This window comes from Aedes aegypti, chromosome 2 (genome assembly GCF_002204515.2).
Source record: "Aedes aegypti strain LVP_AGWG chromosome 2, AaegL5.0 Primary Assembly, whole genome shotgun sequence".
Classification (NCBI taxonomy): Eukaryota; Metazoa; Arthropoda; class Insecta; order Diptera; family Culicidae; genus Aedes; species Aedes aegypti.
The window spans coordinates 218,764,252-218,788,387 of record NC_035108.1 but is presented as its reverse complement, the minus strand read 5'-3'; the positions used below and the strand labels follow the sequence as shown (position 1 = coordinate 218,788,387).

Below are 24,136 nucleotides of genomic sequence, written 5' to 3'. Positions count from 1 at the left end.
GAACAGTCGAATTCTAGGAAGTTATCACGATTGGTGTTAACCGAAGATGGGCTAACCTCCAGCGTCATGTACCAGTAGTACACACTCATGAAACGAGTTTGAGGGTTATGTTCAAGCAGCTTTTCGTAGTTTTCAATAACCAATGGATTGAGAACCTCACAACGGATGAGGAACCTGAGTGTTAACTACGCGAAACGATCTGTCAGGGGCTGTACTCCTGCAAGTACCTCTAAACTCATTGTGTGAGTCGAGTTCATGCAGCCTAGCGCGATGCGAAGACAGCGGTACTGAATCCGCTGTATCTTCAGCATATGTGTTTTCGCCGCGGATTGAAAGCAAAAGCTACCGTACTCTAAGACCGACAAGATGGTTGTTTGGTACAGCTTGATCAGATCTTCCGGATGGGCTCCCCACCATGTTCCGGTTATAGTTCGCATGAAGTTGATTCGTTTTTGGCATTTCTGTGTCAGATACACAATGTGTTTCCCCCAGGTGCATTTGGCGTCGAACCAGACCCCGAGATATTTAGAAGACAAGCTATGAGTGATTGTCTTACCCATGAGTGTAAGCGGAAACTTGGCAGGTTTGTGTTTCTTTGAAAAGACAACCATCTCAGTTTTCTCCGCAGAGAATTTGATACCCAGCTTTAAGGCCCAAGTAGACAAATTGTCCAGAGTATCTTGTAAGGGTCCTTTTAGTTCGGCTGCTGTTGGTCCTGTGACAGAAACACCACAGTCGTCTGCAAGCTGTCTTAACGAGCAATTTTCCATGAGACAGTCATCAATGTCTCTCACATAAAAATTATAAAGAAGGGGACTCAGACATGATCCCTGGGGGAGACCCATGTAGCTAATTCGTGAAACTGACAAGTTGCCATGAGTAAAACTCATATGCTTCTCGGACAACAAATTGTACAAAAAATTGTTCAAAACTGATGAAAGGCCACTTGCGTGGAGTTTGTCTGAAAGGATATCAACACAAACTGAGTCAAAAGCACCCTTAATATCCAAAAACACTGAACCCATCTGTTCCTTTTGGGCAAAGGCAAGTTGAATTTCTGAAGAAAGCAGCGCAAGACAGTCGTTCGTTCCTTTGGCTCTGCGAAAACCAAACTGTGTATCTGACAGCATGCCATTCGATTCAACCCATTTATCCAGCCGAAAGAGAATCATCTTCTCTAACAACTTGCGAATACACGACAACATCGCAATTGGGCGGTACGAATTATAGTTCGACGCGGGTTTCCCGGGTTTTTGGATGGCTATTACTCTCACCTGCCTCCAGTCATCCGGAACAATGTTACACTCCAGAAAGTGATTAAACAAGTTCAATAGGCGCCTCTTTGCGACGTCAGGTAGGCCCTTAAGCAAATTGAACTTGATTCGATCCATTCCTGGAGCGGAACTGTTACATGAAAGGAGAGCAAGTGAGAATTCAACCATCGAAAAAGGTCTTTCCATGGCGTCCCTATTCACCGGAATATCTCGTCGCACGCGATCAACAGGAACGGAATCCGGACAAACTTTCTTAGCGAAATCGATAATCCACCGAGGAGAGCTCTCTCGATCTTCATTAACCGACGATGTATTACGCATTCTTCTTCCGACGGTCCAAAGCGTTCTCAACGAGGTCTCACGTGATAATCCTTCCACAAAATGACGCCAATAACCGCTTTTCTTCGCTTTGACCAAGCTTTTAAACTTGCGTTCAAGGGAAGAATAGCGCTCATAGTTGTCAATTGAACCACGTTTCCGGAAGTCTTTAAACGCTGCGGATTTCTCGCGATAGAGTGCCTTACACTCTTCATCCCACCACGGATTGGGAGGCTTCTTGCGAACCGACGGACCAGGCACAGGACGGCGTTGGGCTTGAAGAGCGCTGTTGAGAATCAACTCGGATAAAAAGCGATACTCTTCCAACGGAGGAAGTACTTCTACCGCTTGTTCTCCATCAATGATCGTTTCCGCGTACTTTCCCCAGTCTATGTGCTTTGTGAGGTCGTAGGCGAGATCGATGGATGAAGACTGTTGTGTTCCATTGGAAATTGAAACTACGATCGGCAAGTGATCGCTACCATGGGGATCCTGGATTACCCTCCATGAACAATCCAGCGATAACGAGCTTGAACATATTGAGAGGTCTAAACGGCTATCCCTAGGACTTCCATCTTGAGCTGGAGGTGCCACTCGTGTAACTTCCCCAGTGTTGAGAATTGTCATATTGAAGTCGTCGCAGAGGTCATATATCAACGTTGATCGGTGGTCGTCATACAGTTCCCCCCAGCCTGTTCCGTGGGAGTTGAAATCCCCAATGAACAACCGTGGTTCAGGCATAACAGAGCAGATGTGAGAGAGATCTCTGCGAGATATCGCCGATCTCGGAGGAAGATATATGGAGGCGACACTGAGGCTTTTGCCTCGGATAGTCACCTGACATGCAACGACTTCAATGCCTGACATCGGCGGCAGATCGACTCTGTAGAACGAGTGATGCTTTTTGATCCCCAAAAGCACTCCTCCATATGAGTCGGATCGATCCAGGCGAATAATATTAAAATCATGGAAAGGAAGGGTAACATCAGGTGTTAGCCATGTTTCTGATAACGCAAAAACATCGCACTGTAAATTACTAACTAAAAATTTAAAACTATCTAATTTAGGCATAATACTACGACAGTTCCAGTGTAGAACAGAAATCATATCTTCGACCTCTGTGGATAAATTATCCATCAAAAGATATGATCGTTGCAAGGAGGGGCATTCTAGAAGCCAGTTGCTTCAAAAGAGGAGTCACACATGGAAGCAATCCTTTGACAATGTTCTTCACTGGGTCAGAAGCATTGAAGAAATTAAGGATGATATCTACAATGCCAGAAAGCGTAAACATTGGAACGCCCTGAGGTTGCCCTAGGGGCTCCGAATGCGAACTTTCTTTTGGCTGAGCAGTTTGAAATTTTGGAATATTTGGGATTTTAGATTTTCCCGGTAGTGGCGGAAAGTCTCTTTCCTCTTGGAGTTTGAATCCAGGAGGTGAAAGCTTTGAGACTTTCGCGACAGGCTTAGTATTTTTCATGGCTGGTGGGTCATCACTGCTAGGCAGATTCCGAGGCTTTTTTGTGGGTCTCTGGAGTCTCACACGCTTCCTCGATGAACCCTTGAAAACGAAGGAAATTCCTTCACCAACCTCAGAGTCGGAGCCCTGATCATCAAGAGACAGAGAAGAGTAGATATTTTGTGATTCAGCAGACGGAGCAGCCTTTTTCAACATCTCGGCAAAACTACGCCGTGAGCGCTGCTCTAATGATCGTCGCTGATGTTGCTGCCGGCGTACGTACGTCGGGCAGTTTTCGAGGGCATGTGGTGGACTTTCGTTGCAATAAACGCATTTTGGCGGTAAACTACATGCACCATCCACATGTCTCTCCCCGCAAGAAGCACAGCGAGGTTTATTGCAGCAATACTGGGCAGTATGGCCCAGCTGCTTGCAATTTGTGCAATTCATTACCTTCGGTACGTACAGCCGCACAGGTAAACGAAATTTGCCGATTACAAGAAAATTCGGCAAAGCAGATCCGGAAAAGGTCACACAGAAGGATTCAGAATGTGAATAGATCTTCTTTTCTCCCACCAGGGATACGGAATGCAATTGCTTGCATTCCAGTATGGGGACAGATGGGAGAGAAGGGTTTTTGAAGCGACCACAACCCTGCATCAATTCTTCGCAGGTCATACTGCCTTCGGTGACCACTCCCGCAATCTCAACCCGATGGCTTGGCAGATAAGTTTGATACTCCCGAGTAAAGAGCTCACAGGCCACAATCTCATTGGCCTGTTTACGGTCACTGACGGTGACGCGCAGCTTACCAGAACCCACTGTGTCAATGGCGACAACGGAAGAGAATCGCTTAGTCAGATCCTTACTGATCTGAATAGTGTTCAACCGTTTGCCTTTGGATCGAAAGAAAACAACAAAAGGCCCACCAGAGTCGGGCGGGTAGGCCTTGAGGCGAGGGGACGTCGGAGATGGTAGAATATTGGTGTCCATTTGAGACACATCAGATTGAGGGGAAACACATGGATTGGGCATAGAGGTGTTTGTGTTTTGTTGGTTCAACACATTCGAAGACTCAGTAAGGGGATACGACGTTCCCCCGCCATCATCATCTACACCCATTGCGGTAGCTTAACACCGCAAAGGGCGCACGAATAACTCAAACTAACACTATTCACAGAAATGGAAATTGAATCAAACTGAAAAAAAAAACACATACAAAGGGGAAAGGGAAGAGGGAAAACTTTCACACGCAGTAAAAACTAATCAAAAAAGACGTGAAGAGGAGAAGAACAACGAGAGGTACTTATCTTTTACTCTATCCACGCTGGCGTCGTCGATGCTGTAACCGATGGGCGTCTACGCTTGGGGAGAGGTAGCAAGTAACGTACGACCATTCGCTGGGACGCGTAGATGTGTGGTTGATCTCCGCTGTCCACGCTATACGCACACCACAGACGATGATCGCACTGATGAACTCTGCACTGCACACAGGTAGCACACGGGACGGGGTGCGAGCTGCCTTTGATGATACACGTGATCAAAAAAGGACGGTCTGGTTCCTGGTTCGCTGGCACGGTGTATGTGTGGTTGGTCTCTCACTGCCTGCCACCAACCAACACAGGCGTCGATAACGATGGTGACCACTGTCGGTTTGGAGAGCGCACCGCTGTGCACGCTATATGCACACCACAAACGATGATCACTCAGGTAGCACACGGGACGAGGTGCAAGCTGTCTTCTACGATACACGTGATCGGAAAATAACCACGCAATGGCGAAAACGTTCAATACTTTTGCGCAAAACTCGATTAAACGGCAACACAATGGCTTCGCCAAAAGTGTTCCGCTTCCAAGCCGAACTAAGGCTCTTCACTGCACTAAAAGCACTTTGCAATAGGCGTCGAAATACCAAAGATTTGGAAAAACGGGGGTGAACCCGGACACACGAGAACTATCGACTGTCTCGCACGGTAGCTCAACAAGGAATGACAATCTGACTTACCTTTTATTTTTTATATTGCGTGACTCACGATTTTGTTAATTATTTTATTTTGTTTGCAAACTTGGAAACTTTTAATTTTATCCTAGATTTTCACACTGTATTTAATATTTATTAGATTATAACTTTTCAGCTCACGGGGGCCTTCCATAGCCGAGTGATTAGAGTCCGCGGCTACAAAGCAAAGCCACGCTGAAGGTGTCTGGGTTCGATTCCCGGTCGGTTCAGGATCTTTTCGTAATTGAATTTTCCTCGACTTCCCAGGGCATAGAGTATCCTGTCACACGATATACCGATGTGAAAATGGAAATTTAGGCAAAGAAAGCTCTCAGTTAATAATTGTGGAAGTGCTCATAAGAACACTAAGCTGAGAAGCCGGCTCTATCCCAGTATTAATGCCAGGAAGAAGAACTTTTCTGCTCGGCGGTCCGAATGGGAGAGATCAAATCGATCTCCCCGACCATCCGAGAAATTCCTTTTTTTTTTATTAATATATTTCTTAATTCCAGGATTATTGGTTCTCACTTGGTTCTAATTTCCATAAGAAAAAAAATACGTCTCAAATCATATAATCTAATTTTTCCGTCATCATTTGATCCCTATCTAAAAACGTTGCCCATACACACAAAAATTTGGTTCGAGCACATTGTTTTTCTTGCCTATATAGTAAAGACGTATTTGAATTAACGCTTCTATTTGAAACGACAAATTATATAAATACTAAGAAGATTGGAACGATTTTCCAAAATTATTGAAACTAATAAATAAATGATTGTCTCCTAAACTTGAGTTGTACAGTTCATAGATATGACGTCTGAATCATGGATAACAGTGGTTTTCATAGAGAGACATCGTGATGGCTATTCTATGGGCTCCAGTTGTATAGTAAAGGGTAACAAAACTTTTTTTTTAGATTTTCAGCTCATCTTAAAACAAATTTTAAAAGTTTTATGGTGGTTCATTGGAGGCCTTCCTTAGCCAAGCGGTTAGAGTCTGCCATGCTGAAGGTGTCTAGGTTCGATTCCCAATCATTACAGGATCTTTTCGTAATGGAAAATTCCTTGACTTCCCTGGGCATAGAGTATCATCGTACCTACCAGACGATATACGAATGCAAATATGGCAAATTAGGCAAAGAAAGCTCTCAGTTAATAACTGTGGAAGTGCTCATAAGAACAGTAAGCTGAGAAGCAGGCTCTGTCCTAGCGAGGACGTTAATGCCAAGAAGAAGAACATGATGGTTCAAGTGCTATTCAAGTAAGAGGCTCTCACCCCAAAAGTTATAGAAACCAATTGACATTTGGAAAAGTTATGGCTATCTTGTTATTTTTTTTTATTTATTTAAGGGTGTAGTTGGGTCCTTCGCTAAGATGCCTTGAAGTGTATCCAGCTTTTTACGCTAACTATAAAACAACGAGGGGTGATTCGATTTTGACAATTCTTGCGTACAGATTTTATAGCTCGATCTTAGTAGGCTGTAGGCTTTTAGGCTGTTGATAGAACTGTCAAAACTTTTCACTACGCTTGTTTCACATCCAAGTTTTGGTTCTATCTTAAAAGTTTTACAGAACAAATAATTTTATTTAGTTTCAGTTAGGAATCCGCGGACCAATAAGCTCTTAGATGCCTGTAAAATGCAATACGCCATTACAGACCACATCATTTCGAAAAATGACCAAACAAGCATTACCCATATTTCTGCGGTCTCCTTACGGCGAAGTTGTGGACACTGAGAGGGTTTTCCGATATATCAAATTGCTGGTTATGCGGAGTTTATTGGAAACAGAAGCAGAAAAACAATACTTCGAAAAAAAAACAAGAATAAATTTGAAGTTTTATGAGAGAGGAAAGTCTGAGATACTACACAATTGGGAATCGTCAATGCTTTCTGGTGGCGTCAAAATTAAAGCCGAAGTGAAATTTTAAGAGAATTTAGTGAAAAATTTGTATTGGCTGATTAAAATCTAACTGACGCCATATGCCAATTAGATATGTGATATGGTGTTCTGAATTATACCTTATTCAAGTTTACTCGTGGCAAGATGAAAGTCAGTCCCCATAGTAACAGAGGAGGGAATATCTATATGTACAGGAAAATCCATTCAACAAGTCCTGAGAAATATCCATGGAAAAAAATATAATTGAATATTAGAAATTAACGTAAACTCTTTTTACACGTCAGATTGTGAGGTAACTATCTGTCTTAAATGCGAGCCTTGTAAAAATCAGTTAGCAGCGTTGAGCTGCGCCTCGCTTATAACTTTTTCGGCATAAATTCAAACCAATGCCATAAACTCCCTGTTAATTGACTGGGGACCTACAAAAGAAAAACAATTAGATTGAAAAGGGTTACTGAAAAGAAAATATTTCAAACACAAGAATGCGTCAAACCGTCGATGTCAAAATAACTAATTTTCTTCACCACCACGGTAGACACAACAAGGTAGGCTATTCCCACGTGTAAACAACGATTTTCCATCAAAGCATGTGTCGTCATTCCTATCGTCAAGCATGAGGCCTTGAGGATAGTAAAGGAGAGCAGGCCTTGCTTTCCTTTGTACTCGTTCGAGTTTGCGATAGGAATGACGTCACTGCCAAATGTCATTTTTCGGAGTATAATACCTTGCTTCTTTTTACCATGTTCACCACTAAGCTTGCTTTGATCAAGACATAAAAATTTATAGTGCGTGCAAGAAATGTCAATTCGGGACTACGAAGCTGCTGATGTTTTCTTCGGTTTTCTGTGAGAAAAACAAGGAGAGATATATTTTTTGCTTTTTTTTTCACGCACACGGTGACAGTTCCTTACGAGGTTTTCCATAAGTGCGAGTGCTTTGAAAATCTCTTTTTGTTTCGTAGTCACGAATCGGGGTTGATTCAATTTTTTTGCGTAAAGGCTGGTTTGCTACTGACAAGAAAAGGAATCTCCTATCTCGATGCGTGGAAAATTTCTCCCAAGAAATGGTCAAGAAAATCTCTTTTTTTCTGATCGCAGTACGCAGTTGAGAAGAAATGTCACTTCAAAGGGGGCTCTCTGTAGGAAATTTCTTGACCCTTTCAGTCAAGGAATTTCTTTACTTTTCTTGAGCGAAACAGCATACTTAGCTTAAATGTTTCGCCAATAGTGGGCAAAAGTTCGAGCCATATAATTGAATTGATTTATGGACAACAGGTCGAAAGACAAAACGTGGAAAGGACAAAAGGTCGAAAGACAAAACGTCATTTAAAAACAACGTTAGAATGTTTCGACATATGGACTTCCGTAATTTGTTAACTACACTTGCTCCTCGTTTGATTTTTTAATATTTAATAAGGTAATTTATTATTTATGTTAAAATTTCATTTGTTAAACAATCTTATTATTTAAGGGCCGATTTTTTTCACCTTCACTTAAGGTGAAGATAAATCGAAGCCAAACTTCAAATTTTCAAGAGCAAAAAACTGGAGAACCGAATACCCGTTCGAGCTTAAAACTTAATCGATTGGTCACCACCAGCTAGTGACCAATCGATTAGGTTTTCAGCTTGAACGGATGTTTGGTTCTCCAGATTCGTGCTCTTGGAAATTTGAGGTTTGGCTTCGATTCATCTTCACCTTAAGCCGTTAACCACGATTACCCATATGATTAAACAAGCTTTAAGACCTAAGCGGGTTTGCAAAAATCTGCCCTAAGACGATAAACGAGTTCCGAAAAGTAAATTTTGTGTTATCATATATATATTAGCCATAGAAGTATGTATGCTTGCATCCTTTTTCTCAGACAGATCAGGGAGCGAAAAAACTGGCAAACAAACAGAGCGTAAAACGTAATGATGAGATTTGATACTGCGCAGTACGCAAAATTACATCCTTTCTATCACAGCATCCTTCATCTCGTGCTGAGCTTCCTTTTAACAACGTGCTTGACGTCTCACATAGGTGTGGTGAAATAGTGTGTACTCGTAAGCGATCCGTTTCGCGTAATTAACAAGTGGCTAATAATTTGCGACTTTTCCTATCAAGCGAAGAAGGACTTGATTTTCCGAGTATCATAAGCCACAATGTGAAACGTGACGAACTGATAAAGTTATAACACAAGTCTCTCGGAATAGTTGTTACTACGGTATGGAATCTAGAGAAACCGATATATCTATCTATAAGTAAACACTTGAAAAATGCAGGCGTATGGTTGGGATAACAGCTGAAATATAGGTCTTTAATGATGATTCACTGTTTTCATTGCAATGATATGTCTGCGTAAACAAATCGAAAATGCTGTTAAAATAACATTTGAAGCTGAAATATGTTTGAGGTCATATTAATTTTAAATAAAAAATATGTAATTCCAAGTTAGTTTGATAGTATCTTTATTAATCTGGGATAGTAATTGGAATGTACAAGTACTCGTTATTGTCGTCTAGCTCTCTATTTGGGCATATATATAGGTAGATATAGTGTACAAAAATCAGAACAAGAAGATCACTACTAAAGAAAACTAAAATGAATCATAATGTCGAAAGACACAGAAAAATCAAGTGTTTTGGTTTCAACGCAGTTAAACTGTTTGAACTGATCGATTATTGACTGTCTATCAATTATGCAATATTGCATCTATGAATGAAAAGGAAATTCTGTCTGATTAATGCATTATGTAGGAGTAGAACGGTATGATGATTTAAGGGCGGTTTAACATTAAAAAAAATCTTTACAATCCAATCTTCCATTCTTCCTTACAATCATTATGATAATAATAGTATTCTGTAGAATTGTCAACATTTTTCGGTGGTGATGGCAATTTTCGTAACGCGACACCACAATAATGCGACTACATCTCGATATCTCTCCCCATGTCGATGATTGCTTCGGTCCCTTCATTCTGCATACGATTTCCCTCTCCACATCTCGATATCCTCCTTATCTCGATATCTCCATATATCGATGTATTCCTGTTGATTTTCGTTCCCAATTTTCTCTCTATATGTCGATATGAACACTATCAAAGGTTACTAGACCAGATTTAAGTGATTCAGAAAAAAAATGGAAACTCGAAATGAAGTTTGTTTGTTTATTATTTTCCTAGTAACGGAGTGCTTTTCAATCTAGTGTTCATTTAATTAATGTTCTTTGTCTCGATCGCTCCCTATCTCGATGGTCCCTTCGATATCGAGATGTGGAGAGGCGACTGTATTTGGAACAATTCGTATTCGAAAAACCTATAAATCGTTTGAAAAAAAAATCATACCCGCACATAACAATGTTATCAAATACCCTTTTAGTTGAAAAACTATGATACAGGACTTAGAATGAAAAAAAAAATTAAGATCTTATTTAATATCTCAGTTTGTCACTCAAATGTATGTTTTTTTTTAATATAATAATTATTTAACATATTGTCTTTCGTGTTCTGCATGACTTTGAAAATATTTCAGAGTTTGAAATTTTGATATCTTGGCGTAGATGAGCGTGGAATGTGTCTTATTCTTCCTAAAGAGATGCACTTTGCGAAAAAAAAAAGATCACGTGATAGAGTTGAAATCGTATGCAGGTTAACTTTTGTGTTCTTGGGTCTGTTCATGGCGTAGTGGTAACGCACCTTGTCTAGTTAATTGGGAGTCGTGAGTTCGATTCTCACAGAGATGACATGTAACTTTTTCGCAAATTTCACTTCAATTTTTCTTTTAACCCGTATAGGCCTGAGTGAATGCAAAAATACCGAAACCCTCACGGTTCAGAGAATTCTTAACGGATTCATATGATTTCTTGTCAGTTCACTGGCTACATATCTAGTTTCTAGAAGTGGCCAGAGGAACTCATAAATATTCCTGTGGCCGGAGTTATTCCGGTGGGTTACTGGGTCAAGTCGGGTAAAAAATTGCTATTTTTTGGGACATGCCAAGTTACCTTTATTTATTAGCAATGACAATCATTTTAATTTGCATAAATCATTAAGATCTGATATTTAACATTATTAATGAAGAGTTTTGCACCGTTTAAAATACACCGGTTGTGGCCATTCGAACGTAATGCCCGGAAGAACCGGTTATAGATTTGTTGGATGCTAAACCGTTTCAATTCTCGAAAAGTAGATATCAAACATTATTGTAACCTAAAATGTGTTCCCAAAAGCTTGAAACTGATGTTGAGATACAAATTGGCCACTTTATCGTAAGTTTGAGGCGTCCCGGGACATGAAAATGGTCATTTGTAGGATTTATCAAATGCAAAACTCACACAGTTAAAAAAAATAATGAAGATTACACGTCATGTAAACTTCATTTATGCGATGTAAACATGACGTCATGTAAATTTAAGTCTGGAATCATGTAAATTTGTGTTATATGTCATGTAATCAAACAGAATCCTGCTGGATTACATGACATATAATTGAAGTTTACATGACATGTCATGTAAATATCCATTATATACCACGCTCCAATTATGTGCATTATATGTCTCAGAAATTTACACGTTTCGTTCGAACTGTGCATAGTTATCCAATTCAATTGTTTCTCAAAAGGTTTACACTGATGCAATTTTCTTAAAATTCCGTCATGTAGTGGCCCCATTATAATCGATTCCGGAAATTATCTGTGACTTGAAATTTGCCTAGCTCCAGGGGCACAAACGCACAGTGCCCTTCTCACCCGACCTGACCCAGTGATCCACCGAAATAACTCCGACCACAGGATTACTTCTGCGTTCCTCTGTCCACTTCTAGAAACTAGATATGTGTGTCAGTATACTGACAAAAAATCATTTGAATCCATTAAGAATTCACTGAGCGGCGAGGGTTTTAGAATTTTTGCTTTCACTCAGGCCCATACGGGTTAATCCAATTGCAAAGTATTTGTAATGTCTAGATTTTCGGTACGAATTAGGTTGTTATTTGAACCGGGAAATTTGTCAAAGTAGCCAAGTAACACTCTCTATCATGTTATTGAATTTAAATAAGATTTTATCTAAAATTTTTGACTCCTATTGACAAATAATGCGCTTAGTGGCTAACTGTGGCAGTGCTCGTAAGAGCACTAAGATAAGGAGTGGCCCATAAAAAAATGCGAAAATCGTCATATTATGTTTTATGGTAGTTTTGACATAGAAAATGTGAATGAAACATAAAAATTATTCATTACTTGTATTGTACAATCTGTTTAGACTCAGTTTTTCACTTTGGACATGATCTTTATCTGTTACTTTCACCTTACCAGAGAGGAATTGGAAACATACCTTCAAATTTTATCATTCGGACGTCGAGTTCAATATCTGTTTGATGAAAACTTCTAAAACATCAACGATGACGTCAGTTTCTTCGCAGGCCTTGTCTCTAGCATACGCCCATATCAAATGATAGAATTGGTTCATACCTGGAACATTGGAGATTTAAACATATTTTCGAAAAAAACGGTTCATTTTGGAATGCTTTCATTGAACCTTCATATAAGTGTGATAAGCGGCTCCGTTTTGCTCAAAACCTATGAGCTAGTATTGATATAAGTTGTCTCTAACCGAAGGAACAAATTTCATCCCCAAAAATCTGTTATAGGCCTCCGTATTTATTTTTTATTCAACTTTAACAAAAAATGAAGGCATATCAAACCTATAAGACGCAAATGCTCTCAAAACTATGACTCTGGCAAAATATTTTATTGTGATCATGAAAAACAAGTTCTCTAAGAACTCTCCCATCCTCTGATACCAAACAAATTGAAATTTCAAACATTAAAGTGTGATTTTTGAAGGTGGAAAGTTTATCACCAGAGTATACGACAATCAGACGCTGTTTCTTGCTTTGTGCGGACAAAACCTTTGAGCTTCTTTGCTTTATTACATTATATGGGACAGTAAGAAAAATATGACAAAACTTGTCCTGGATAGCGAAGTTATGTCAGAATATACTACAATAATCATAAATTACATTCACTAACAAAAACAATGAAAATAACACTTGTGGATGCTAAATGCACGTTCAAACAATTTTCGCATTTTTTTATGGGCCATACTGTATATTCTATCTCAGTCCCATATCGCCAAATAAAAACAAATGTAGCCGCATAAATGATGACAAGTATAGAACTATCTCTATCATCCCTGTTACCAAACATAGAACCGAAACAATGTCAATAGTACTTCTTCATTTATTTTTCAGATTACAATTCGAACGTAAGCAGTAATGGCGGTTGGGCGTGTTGCAGGGACGGGCAATATCGGATATTCTTCAAATTATCGCGGTGGAGGTAAGAAGTCAATCACCCCCTCCTCCCTTTCAGATCGTTTCTGCATAATTTTGGTCAATTAATCCAACAATAAAAGTAAATATAAGGACTATGACGAACTTAATTTGTAAAATTTAAACCATGATAATTTTGAAACCAATGCACCTATACACTCAAGGCTTTTTTTTTTCATTTAATAAGTAATATTACTTATAGTTATACTTACACTTATACTTATACTTATACTTATACTTATACTTATACTTATACTTATACTTATACTTATACTTATACTTATACTTATACTTATACTATACTTATACTTATACTTATACTATATAGTATCAAAACATATGTCAAGTGTGTAAATAAGCATCTATTGAATCAAAAAGAAACGTTAAAAAAATATTTCGTCAAATTGACAGAAAATTTTAAGCATCAACATAGTTTTAGGGAAAAAATGGAACAATTGTAAAATATTTTTGTTAACTTTTATTTAAACCGATAATTTGAAAAAAAAAATCAACAGGAAGTGTTGCAGATTTGACCCTGTTACATTTCGGAGGCATGAAGAAAAAGATTCTCTCGGCAATTGCTAAGCTTTTAGAAGTCTCTATGAAATATGTGGCGAAAATATACAGAACCACAAGAGCGATAATTTAAAAACCCGAAACACGCATAAGGAAGAAAGAATTAAAATAACAGAACACATAATTTATTTAAAGGTACACCGAAAGTTTGTCATTTATGGGCAAATATTGGGACTTGATTTTTTATTAAAAATTTTTTTTTGATATTTTTTATGTGTTCATAAATACAGTTCGTGCTCATAACATGGATGGCGTTATTGTTCAAAATGTTTAGCACATTGTCAGGGATTGCGCAAAGGACGATCGCGACCGTTGAAGCATTTTTCCGCCCATCCATATTCGCCCTTCTTTACACCACCCACAATGGCTTCCCATCCTTATCCTTCTGCGGCGTCTGGTGGTGAGCAACGGAACTGATGTGATCCGGCTGCGTTCTTCAATGTGGGTTTTGGGTAGTGTCCAGTTTTAAATACTTTATTTTTTTCTTGGTATAATTTATTTTTTATAAATACAATACACAAAATTACGACAATCTCACAAATCTTGGATACTTTAACACACCACTGGTTGCATGATAAAAAGTATTATATTGGAAGGAAAATTTTATCAGGTTTGCTTGAAATTATGAATTATAGCGGCTTATTTTTGATAGATACAGCTTGAGCTTGAGCTTGATTGGCCGCCCGTGGTTGCTACTCCAGTATTGCACTTACACAAGGAACCAATCAGATGACTGCTTGGGATTAACAGACACCCTCAGTGTATAAGTGCTGGTGATCTTCTATTTTAAGGCAACAATGGCACCTGCCACGTCAGAATGCAGACCAATAAGGGGAAGGGGGAGGAATTGATAATGCATTAAACTCTCCCCACAGTAGACCGTATATATCACTGCGTCTACGCCAGTTCATGCAGGAAGGGTGTAGAAGGACGGTAATTTTGTATGCCAGAGAGGCTTGCTGTTTGGTTAGCAGAGTGCCTTTGTATCGGGCGTAAGGAAAGGCGTGCTATAATGATGGAAGAATGGAAGCGTAGGGAAACGGTTTTTGTTTTGTCCGGCTAACACGACTTTCTTTCTTATTTACACGGATTTTAGAATTAACACGGTTCTTTTTACACGGTTTTTTCTTACACGGATTCCGGAATCAGCACGGATTTTTTGCGCGGGTTTTTTTTTTCACACGGCACGTATCTCCCGTGTAGAAAAAAACCTTAGTGTATATTAAAAGTGGATGATAGAAGAAAGTGAAAGATACAACTACAAAGTACGAGGAAAGGGACGGGCCTGGGATTGAACCCATGACCTTCTGCTTATGAAGCAGAAGCGGTAGCCATTGGATCACCAACCCCGTCAATAGCGGCTTATTTATGATAAGCTTTTTGATTTTTTTTATAATTATAGCTTTATAATTGTTTTATAATTAATCATTTATAATTTATAATTGATTTTTGATAATTTTTGATAATTATAGCATTAAATTGCGACACTTAGTTCAACCCTCCCCTTGGTTATGCGACCTTGCCGCGATGGGAGGGCATAATCCATTAGCCCATATGATGGAAACCAAAGGCGTAACCTGTAGTGGTGGTATCTCATTTTGGCATTTTTTGCTTAAAGCCGCGTCATAATCTATATGGCATAGACGCAATAATATCTCGGATGTGATCTAACGAACATTCTGCGTCATGGATAGAATTGATGCCCATTTCAAATAATTAATCTTTTCGAAGTGGACATTAATACTATTGGTGACGTTCAGTTTGCCTTTTGCTAACCAGAATGATCCGTAGCCACTCTTACTATTAGCTAGCTAGATACATCGTTATCATATACGACGTAGGGAATACTTAGGAACTCTTAGGAAAATGCCTAGTAGATTCACTGAGTAGAAATAAGTGGCGACAATCTTATTTTAATATGGTTTTCACATTGCCATAAAAAATACCTCTTTTGTAACAACGGTATAAATAATCTAATTTTAGCTTTGTTGCCGAAGGGTAGGGCGACTGGTCGGGGGCTGAACTTCTTTAAGCAAATCAAACGGACTCCGCAAATTGGTGGATAAGCTAAAGCTAAAAATACAGTTTTATTAGTTCAATGTCTTCATGACTCATTTACCTCGCATTACAATTTTTCAGTGCAACCACTATCTGTGCCCTATCTTCCACTCAGCAAACATCTACTGGCATCGGCTTTGCCGGATCTTCTCAGTGTTAACTGTGGTAAATTTAGACACTAGATTAATACATTTGCAAACATATTTCAACAGTTACTTACTTCTTTTATATAAACTATTTAATTTAAACTATAAATCCCGATGAAGCGTGACGGCTTTAGGGAATCCTTTCAACTCTCGTCTTCTTATGCTCTCTCTCTTATCAGAACTTTTACACTGAATCAATTTACAGTTCGAAATTCCAGTTAGCAGTTTCTCTCAAGTATTGGAATTGAATCTAAATGCAAAATACTATCGCAACAAGCTTCATTTTCGCAAAATTTACAAGTAGAAAGTAGGCGTTGTGAAGCATTGCATTTGCCATCGAAAAGTGAATCTTGCAGGAGACTGTTATAGAAGCCTAAGGTAACTTTACTGTTAAACATTTACTATAAAAATGACTATGGAAAGTAAGATGCTGAGATCGATCATTAGTAGGGGTCACTTGCTAGGTTCGAGAAATTGTTGAACAGACAAGGAAAGTTTTTTTCTTTAAGAATATTAGAACGTAATGACCAATAAATACTTTTAACAATAAAAAAAGGAATTAACTAGAACTACTACTAAACAGCTTAATTTTGTTAAGAATTCACGACAATTGACGTTTAAAACTCTAATCTTACGTAAAAGACAGGAGTAATCAAAATAGCACTTGAATGACAAATTATTCAAAACTATTTCGACTAGACAGTATTAGTAATGACACTACTATTTCAAACAAATTCTGATGGAGCTGCTGATTTTCACAATGCTTCCTTTTCTCAGAAGCAAGGGAATATGGGTACTTTTCAAAAACTAGCACGTCACAATACTAATAAAAAAGCAGTGTTCCGTCTGAGTATTGGTCCTGATAGAGGGGAAACTTGGCAAAAGCCAGACCGAGGGTTCAGCCTTGACAAGTTAAGCTATCAGGCAGCGCCAACTGAATACCATACAAAAAAAAAATTGCGACACTTAGTTCAACCTATTTCCTAGGTAAATGTTCCACTTGTAATGGTACACTAAGATGACTATGCACTATAACAATAATCTAATATATTTAGGCAATGCATGACAATGCAAAACACCGCCCTTTAAATTTTTAAATAATACTTTGTTTTCCAATAATTTTGCTTGCCAATTAACTAGAATAATAAATATAATTATTTTACAGCCTTATTTGAAAACTACCAAAATTATAAGATTTTCATGACAAAGGACAAATTTGAAAATTTTTGTTAATATTTTGAGTATTGAATCGAATATTCTTACGGTTTTTGTGGAGGCTATTTGAAGCATCCTTTAGTAGATCGTAATGACACTAGAAATAAAAATACTGTTTTTGAGGTCAAATCCGTAGTGGCTCATATTGCCCCGTATGTTCATATTGCCCCCATTGCCCCTAATCGTTATTATCTTCCTAGCAAATCGAGCTCTCTACGATTGCTCGGATTTGGATGAGGATCAACGGAAACTCGAATCATCAAGATTTCTGCAAGATTTTACATGAACCATCTTGAAGATTCAAATCGTTTGGGAAAATTATTAGATAACTCAATCTTGACATGACCACGCTATTTTTTTAGAATTTTCAGACGCTTGAGATTTTGTCCTTTTTGGGAGATTAAAAGGTTGATTATTAGACTGATGCAAATTTTGAAGTTTTTGCTCCCCTATGCTTAAACGGTGTCAATTATGATGAAAATCATTCTCCCAAAATTTGGTTGTGCACACGCCATTTGAAGTTTATATGGAAATTACTATGGAAAAGGCAAACCTTTTGTGTTCAGTCCTCTAACTGCTAGTCATAAAAATCTCGGGAAAAGTGGACAAACTTTTTTCATGTGAAATTTTCCCAGCTAAAACTTTGCCGAAGACCACATTTTGATGGGACGTAAGGATAATTTGTTATTATTGATAACAAAGTCTAGATCATGCTGAGATGATCATTAAATTACTTTCAGAGCAACACTGCCTTTTTGCTGTACACGGAGAAAATGAAGTACTCAAAAGTGAGTTCATTCCACTCAATTCCGGGGGTTCGTGCGTTAACCTAATTTTGAGTTGATGGGGTATAAGTTGTTTGCATTTACAGCCATGCGAAAAAATACTTACTGGCTAAGTTGTTTTCACTCAATCGGCAGATCAAATAACTCAACTTCCAGTACTGTGCCACTTACTCAAATTTGAGGTAACGCACTAAGGTTCGGTTTTTGGGTTGTTTTGCTCTTCGCTCTCTGACAACAATAGAAGGAGCGAATGAAATGGGGAGAGAAAAATAACTCAAAAGTGAGTTAAAAAATACTCAAATATGGGTTTTCCGTTTTCTCCGTGTAGAAGTGTAGAACATAGTAGCCTGAATTACTTTGATCTATTCTTCCCGGGAAGAGCACCACTGTTGCCTGCCGAACAGTTGGTGCAGCATGTAAAATGCAAGCCCACTTTATGATGATGAATAACAATTTATCCAGACGTCCAATAAAAATGTGGTCTTCGGCAAAGTTGTAGCGATAAGAATTTCATATGACAAGAGTTTGTCCACTTTTCCATAAAATTTCATGATGAAGAGATATAGGGCTGAACACAAAATGTTGGCGTTTTCCATAGTAATCTCCATATAAACTTCAAATGGCGTGTGCACAGTCAAGTTTTATCCAAATCATTCCAAACTTTGAGAGAATGCTATTTATCATAAGAGAAATCGTTTAAGCATAGGGGAGCTAAAATTTCTATATTTGCATCACTCTAATGATTATATTTTCGAATAGATACAGAGCTACATATTGACTATCGATATTTTGTGTCTGAGTTTGCGTCTTCGATGATACGAATCAATATTAATCGTACTTTTTTTTCTAAATATCTACCATCTCAAAAGTTTGTACTGTGCGGTGGGAAAAATCAACAGAATTTGATTCGTACGGTTTGCTAGATCCTTTTTGCTTAAATCTTTTTATTACGAAAAAAATACTATTTTAGGGCTGAAAGCGATTGGAGTGTCTTAAAAAGTAGAGACCATACAGGAACCGAGAGAAAGGAGTTTCATATTTTTTTTTTCAGAAACTGACCGGATTTCTCTATGAGTATTACTGTTTTTGAAATTGCAACAAGTATTACCGTAAAATGGGGTGTTAAGGGATGAAAAATAAGTTCAACTGAAATTTCAAGCAACTTCCAGTATGTCAATAATTGAACAAAGGACAGTCCTACCATTCTCTCATCGTGTATATCAAAAGCCAAACACATTTATGAGGATACTATGACAGATTTCTGAGATAATCATTAACATATGTGATTTTTGACGGAAATGCAAAATGGGGTGTTAAGGAATTTGAGTTTTGTAAATAAAACCCTATTTTGCCTACAACAAAACATAATCTTTTCGGTCAATAACTTTGATGCTTTCATTCAATTTCAAACTTAATCAGATTTTACTTCCATATAACAGTCGACTCTCCACATCTCTATGTTCTACATCTCGATATCTCTCCCTAAGTCGATGATTGCTTCGGTCCCTTCATTCTGCATACGATTTATCTCTTCATATTTCGATATCCTCCTTACTCCGATATCTCGATGTGTTCTTGTTGATTTTTTGTTCCCAATTTTCTCTCCATATGTCGATATTAACATTATTAAAGGTTACTACCAAATTTACGTGGTTCATAACAATTGTGAAACTCTAAATAAAGTTTGTTTGTTTATTAATTTTTCTAGTAACGGAATTATTTTCAATCTAGTGATCTTTAAATTTATGTTCTTTGTCTCGATCTGTCCCATTCGATACCCTTCGATATCGAGATGTGGAGAGGCGACTGTATTAAACTTAGAACTCCTGCAAATGCAAACCATTTTGTTTTAACTGCTAAATTTTTCATAGTTATTGATCCATTTGGGAGCTAACAATACATCGTAAAATTGTCTTGAAATAATTTGTATACTTATATTCAACAGAATCATAACCTATACACTTGCGGTTTACGGATCCTATAAGCTATAGAGCAACTTCGTTAATAAGCTATCATATAAAAATAATTTCAACAAGCTTTTAGTTTTAATAAGGAAAATAGCCAATTTGTCCTGTAAAAAAACACTACACTAAACTACGTATTTGCATTCAACACCCAGTGGCATGGTCGAAAAAATACTGAAGAAAAGTGTTCCAGTATGGAGCAGAAATCTAACACACACTCTAAAGCATAATGCGCTCAGTGTTCGATGAGGCCGCGAAATTTCTCAAAAAGAGCTCGGGAATGACAAAATATTATTATTGTTTTCCACTTCATAGGATTACCACTGAAAGGATTAATGGCTTCAAAATAAAATAATCGTTCAACATTTCAAACATGTTACTAGTGCGATCGAACAAGTTTTTAAAACAGTATCAAGAAAATCCCTTATTTACTTTAATACGTTGTTCCTACCATTTTTTTACCGATTTTCGAGATTAGACATTTTTGGTGATATTCAGTAACAAATAAAATATACTCCTTAACTGTTACAATGTAGTTTTACTTCACGGAACAAGCCAAATGTTTATAGGAGTATGTTACGACATAAATTGAATGAATTCAGTAGCTTGAAAAAAGTAGAAAAGATAATCCCTTAACACCCCTCTTATTTTCAAAAAGAGACTTTTTCCATAAAAATTATCAGAAGTCGAAATCTAGATGAAATTTTCAAATGTTTTTGTCTGCGTTATGATCTCAATTAAATATACTTATCATCTAATATACTCACATATTTTTCTTAATATTGTTTCATAGTTTTGTAGTTGAATGTATTTAGCCTACAAAATTCGAACAAAAATGTTTTTAAAAGTTGTCAATATGTAGACTCTACAATACTTTATTTCAAAAGCTATTCCCTATCACATAATGCAGTTCACAATCCTCCGAACAAATGAAGCATTTCAGATGACTGATATATGGACTTTCGACGTTTTTGTGACTTGTCAAACTTGATGGAGAAGTTCAATCCCTTAAAACCCCACGAGTCCTTAACACCCCATTTTACGGTACTCGTTTCATTAGAATAAATAAAAGTAAAACTTTTTTCAAGATTATTTTCCAGGAATTTAAACAAAAACTCGTTCAGGTATTTGCCCAATGTTTCCTTCAGGTATAACTCCGAAGATTTCCGAAGAATGAATTCAATTATTGTTTCACGGCTCGGCTCGAGGATTCAACAAGGATTCTCTAAAAATACCTTCAGAAATTACTCCAGAGATCTTTCTCAGAGACTCTTCTCAAGGATCCTTCAGGAGTCCTCCAATTTCCGAAGGAAACAATCAAATTTTTTTTCAGGACTTTTTCTAGGGAATTCCAAAGAATTTTCAAGGATTATTTTTTAGAAAAATGTCGGAGAAATTGTTTGGAAAATTAGAAAGACGTTGTTAAAACAAATAATACATTTTGAAATTCCTGGTACATTCTTGAATCCTGAAAGAAACATTTGTTTATCTAACTCCTGAAGAAGTCATGGTGGATTTTCTAGATACATTGTTGGCATATTTATTGAAATAATAATAATCAATCAAAAATGATGATGACATGTAGATTTTTTTGAAAAAAAAAATCTAGAAAAACATCGAACGCAAACCCGGAAAAAACATGATTTGATTAAATGCTGTAGTGTTTGCCGGTGTGAACCTTAAATGATGTTTGGAAAATTATTTGACAAATGTTTGGAAGAACTGTTAAAGTAGCTCGTGGACAAAATTTCTAAACAGAAAATCTTGCAGAACTTAATTAGTAATTTTGCTGGAATTTATTGAGATAATAGATTAAACAGGGTTTCTGGAATAATCTGGATATCTGATAAAATAACTACTGTAGAAATCTATTAAAAAATGGTGGAATAACCCCTGAGGGAAAACCTGGAACAATAACTGGGAAAATTTTCAGAGTAATTCCTACGGAAATTACTTGAATTTCCTGAACTAAATTTTGAATTAATTGCTTTAATTGTTCATTAAAAATCTCAACAGGAATTTCTGGACGAATTTGTAGAAGATTTGTGGGAAATCTCTAGAGAAATTTCTGGAGGAATACCCGACGTAGATCCTGAAAGAATCCGAGAAGCAATCTCTGGAGAAATCACTAGGTGAATTCCTGGAGGTTTACGCGAGGAATCCGAAAAAAATTTCGGGAGAATAATTACGTTAAAGACTCTGAAGATTTTTTTTAGGTAGGTATACATCATGATTCACTGTATTGAGCAAGAGAAAAATAGTGACTTTAAATGATCTCTTTAAGGTGAAGGTGTATCGAAGCCAAAGCTCAAATATCCAAGAGCACGGATCTGGAGAACCAAACATCCGTTTGAGTTGAAAACCTAATCGATTGGTCACTACCAGCTGGTGATAAATCGATTGAGTTTTCAGCTTAAACGGATGTTCGGTGTTCCAGATCCGTGCTCTTGAATATTTAAAGTTTGGTTACGATTCATCTTCACCTTAATTGAAAAAGGGACTTTAAAGAGCTTCTATTAAAATAGGGACTTGCATCAACATAGAGACCAAGTCTCTAAAATTAGACCTGCACTCAAAATAATCCAAACTTCATTGCTACGTGAAAACATACGTGGTTTTTTTCCATCGCACTTTTCACGTAGCTCTTACCACAGACAAACAGACGTCACACTCTCATCATTTTGCATCGACCACCTATTTAACGGTTGCTTTAAAAATATGGTAGGTAGCCAATCCGCCACCTGCAGCGCTCGCATCGTTTCTGTTCGCGTTTGACGTTTTTACACTACCGCCATCTGTTGGCCTGTCGGCCAAACACACTAATTTTATCATTGGGCATACATGTCCTCGTGACTATGATTTTAATCGAGATTTGTTCTAAGTGTTACGTCTGTTTGTCTGTGCTCTTACGTTAATCATAGGTAGCCCAGAATGAACGCATGAACTTTTGAACTTCGTCCATTCCACTGGCGCTACACGTAAGAGCTACGTGGATTTTCCGGTAGCCTCTACGAAGCGTTTCAATAGGACCTAGATGGTTTTGCATTAAATTTAACTAGAATAAAGACCAACCTTATCTCTAATAGGCTTTGGAAGAAAACTAATTCCCAATTAGAAATTGTGAACAAACCTAAAAGATTGTGATATTTTTAAATTCAATCTGAGCATTGTGAACCCTGTTTTCCAAATGTTGTGAGTTTGTTCTGTTTTGTTGTAGCCTTCGCGTGCTATAATTGATAGAGGTTATAAATCAGGTATAAAATATGAAGTAATGCAGGGATTCTTCGGTATTCAAAGCATATTTACCTTAAAATCAATCTAATACAGGGTTTAAATTTCAGCAGCTTCTGAAGTTCTTCAAAAATCAAGCGGGCGCCATCTTAGGATTTGCACTCAACACCGAATGTACGTACAATATGCAGATGTTAAAATGAACTTAGGCACCTACGTGAATTTCACGTAAGTGCGATAGGTAAAATCAGTATCAATTACCGATTCATTATTTTATGGTTATGAATGGCTTAGTGATCTTTATCTTAGTCAGGTGAAGTGAAGGCAAAATGAATTTTGAATGATCTACGTGATTTTCCACGTAGCAATGACGTTTGGATTTTTTTGAATGTAAGCTTCTGGGAAGTTTTTCACTATGGAACAGAAGACAAAAAACGCAACAGAAGACGTTACTGTGGCTCAGTAATTGATTGAAAAGAAAATAAATAAAAAGAGCCTCTTAATGTGAGACAGATCATTATGAAAAGTTACGCATGACATGTCTAGTACTTCTGCATAAGTGCATATAAAATTAAAGTCCCGTAATATTTATTACGCAACTGAAATCAGATTCGGAATAACTTTTACGCAACGCTTTTTTCATTACTCAACAGTTTTGAGTTGCGTTATGAATCATCATACAACAAACTGCAAAGTAATGGTTAGTGCATCCCGATATGATTACTGATACCGTCAGGAGGTCTTCTACGAAACTGCAAAAAAAATGTTTTTTGCAATTTCTCATCGTATAATAGGCTGTTTTTCATCACGCCATTCTGTCATGAAACGGCCTACTTTCCTGCACTCAAGTATGCAGTGCGGAAATAATTATTACGCAACTAAAACCAGTGCTGTAATGATTC

At 37.6% G+C, this 24,136-nt stretch overlaps 1 protein-coding gene across 2 annotated transcripts in view; it reads left to right on the top strand.

Moving 5' to 3' along the window:
• The window catches only part of LOC110676378, a 32,678-nt gene that overhangs the window by 5,871 nt on the left and 2,671 nt on the right, over nt 1-24,136 (top strand). Inside the window, exons 1-2 of one of the 2 annotated variants that reach the window (XM_021844029.1) lie at nt 8,904-9,155; nt 13,179-13,266. In XM_021844029.1, the coding sequence (XP_021699721.1) occupies nt 13,203-13,266 (64 nt within the window). In that variant the 5' untranslated portion in view covers nt 8,904-9,155; nt 13,179-13,202. Of the gene's footprint in view, nt 1-8,903; nt 9,156-13,178; nt 13,267-24,136 lie in introns of those variants that run through there. The other variant, XM_021844030.1, reaches the window with a different exon arrangement.